This window comes from Propithecus coquereli, unplaced genomic scaffold (genome assembly GCF_000956105.1).
Source record: "Propithecus coquereli isolate 6110/MARCELLA unplaced genomic scaffold, Pcoq_1.0 Scaffold440, whole genome shotgun sequence".
Classification (NCBI taxonomy): domain Eukaryota; kingdom Metazoa; phylum Chordata; class Mammalia; order Primates; family Indriidae; genus Propithecus; species Propithecus coquereli.
Window position 1 is genome coordinate 1,706,858 of NW_012150175.1, and position 983 is coordinate 1,707,840.

At 34.7% G+C, this 983-nt stretch overlaps 1 protein-coding gene across 1 annotated transcript in view; it reads left to right on the plus strand.

Moving 5' to 3' along the window:
• Positions 1–983, plus strand: part of BLNK (B-cell linker) — a 96,612-nt gene that overhangs the window by 85,035 nt on the left and 10,594 nt on the right. The window contains exon 12 of the mRNA XM_012654453.1: positions 640–648. Coding sequence (XP_012509907.1) covers positions 640–648 — 9 coding nt within the window. The remainder of the gene's footprint in view (positions 1–639; positions 649–983) is intronic.

Genomic DNA, 983 nt, shown 5'->3' on the forward strand with positions numbered 1-983 from the left:
AAAAAAAAAAAAAATCCTGTGGTTTATCAAAGGAAGTATAAAACTCACTTTCAAATTATTGGTCCAAATGTAGTGAGGCTTGTCTTGGTAATGCAATTGGGGCTTTATGTCTGGTGCACAGAAGTTACAGAGTTGTTTCGGGACCAGCTCACGCTTAACAATGCCCTCCATGTCACAGGAAGCTGACGTCCACTGTAAGCCATGGTATGCTGGTGCCTGCGACCGAAAGTCTGCTGAAGAGGCATTACACAGATCAAACAAGGTTTGAGCATTTCAAATCCTGTATTTTGCCCTCAGCCTCTGAGAGGTACAGTTGTCATCCTGATAACATGCTAACTATTTAAAATTGCAACAGTTATGGATGAAGGGGTCTTTTTCCTTACTCAAGAGAAACTGCCATCCCCTTCTCTCTTTCAACCATCTCCCTCTTTCTTCCTCCATCTCATTTCTTTTTTTTTTTTCAATTTTTAAAAGATTTTTGTAGAATCTGCAGACTTTTTGTTTTCAAAGTCTAATAGTTTTACCAGAATATGTCTCTGAGTTGGTTGTTCCAGGTCAATTTTCTCAGGTAGAAAGAAGCCCTTTTAATAATTAGATTTAAGTTTTCTCTTATATCCAGTAAGTTTTCTTGGATAATAGTCTTAAAGGGTAGTTCTGTTCCATTGTTTTGTTTTTCTTCTTCAAGGACTCAATTTACATGCATTTTGGATCTTTTTTTGGTCATTCTTTCATTCCAATCAGTCTCTCTGAACTTATTGTACTTCTTTTATTAAATCTCTCTTTTTTTTATTGTCTTGGTTGTTTCCATATCTTCCTTCAGTGTCATTTATTAAATCTTCATTTAAAACTATTGTCCCTTGGACATCCTATAATTTTTTCTTTGTTTCTGATGTGGGTTTGTCTTTTTCTTCAATTTTTTTTCCTGAATTTGATCAACTCCTATTGCATTTCATTCTGTTTTTTGTCCATTTATTGTTTATAAT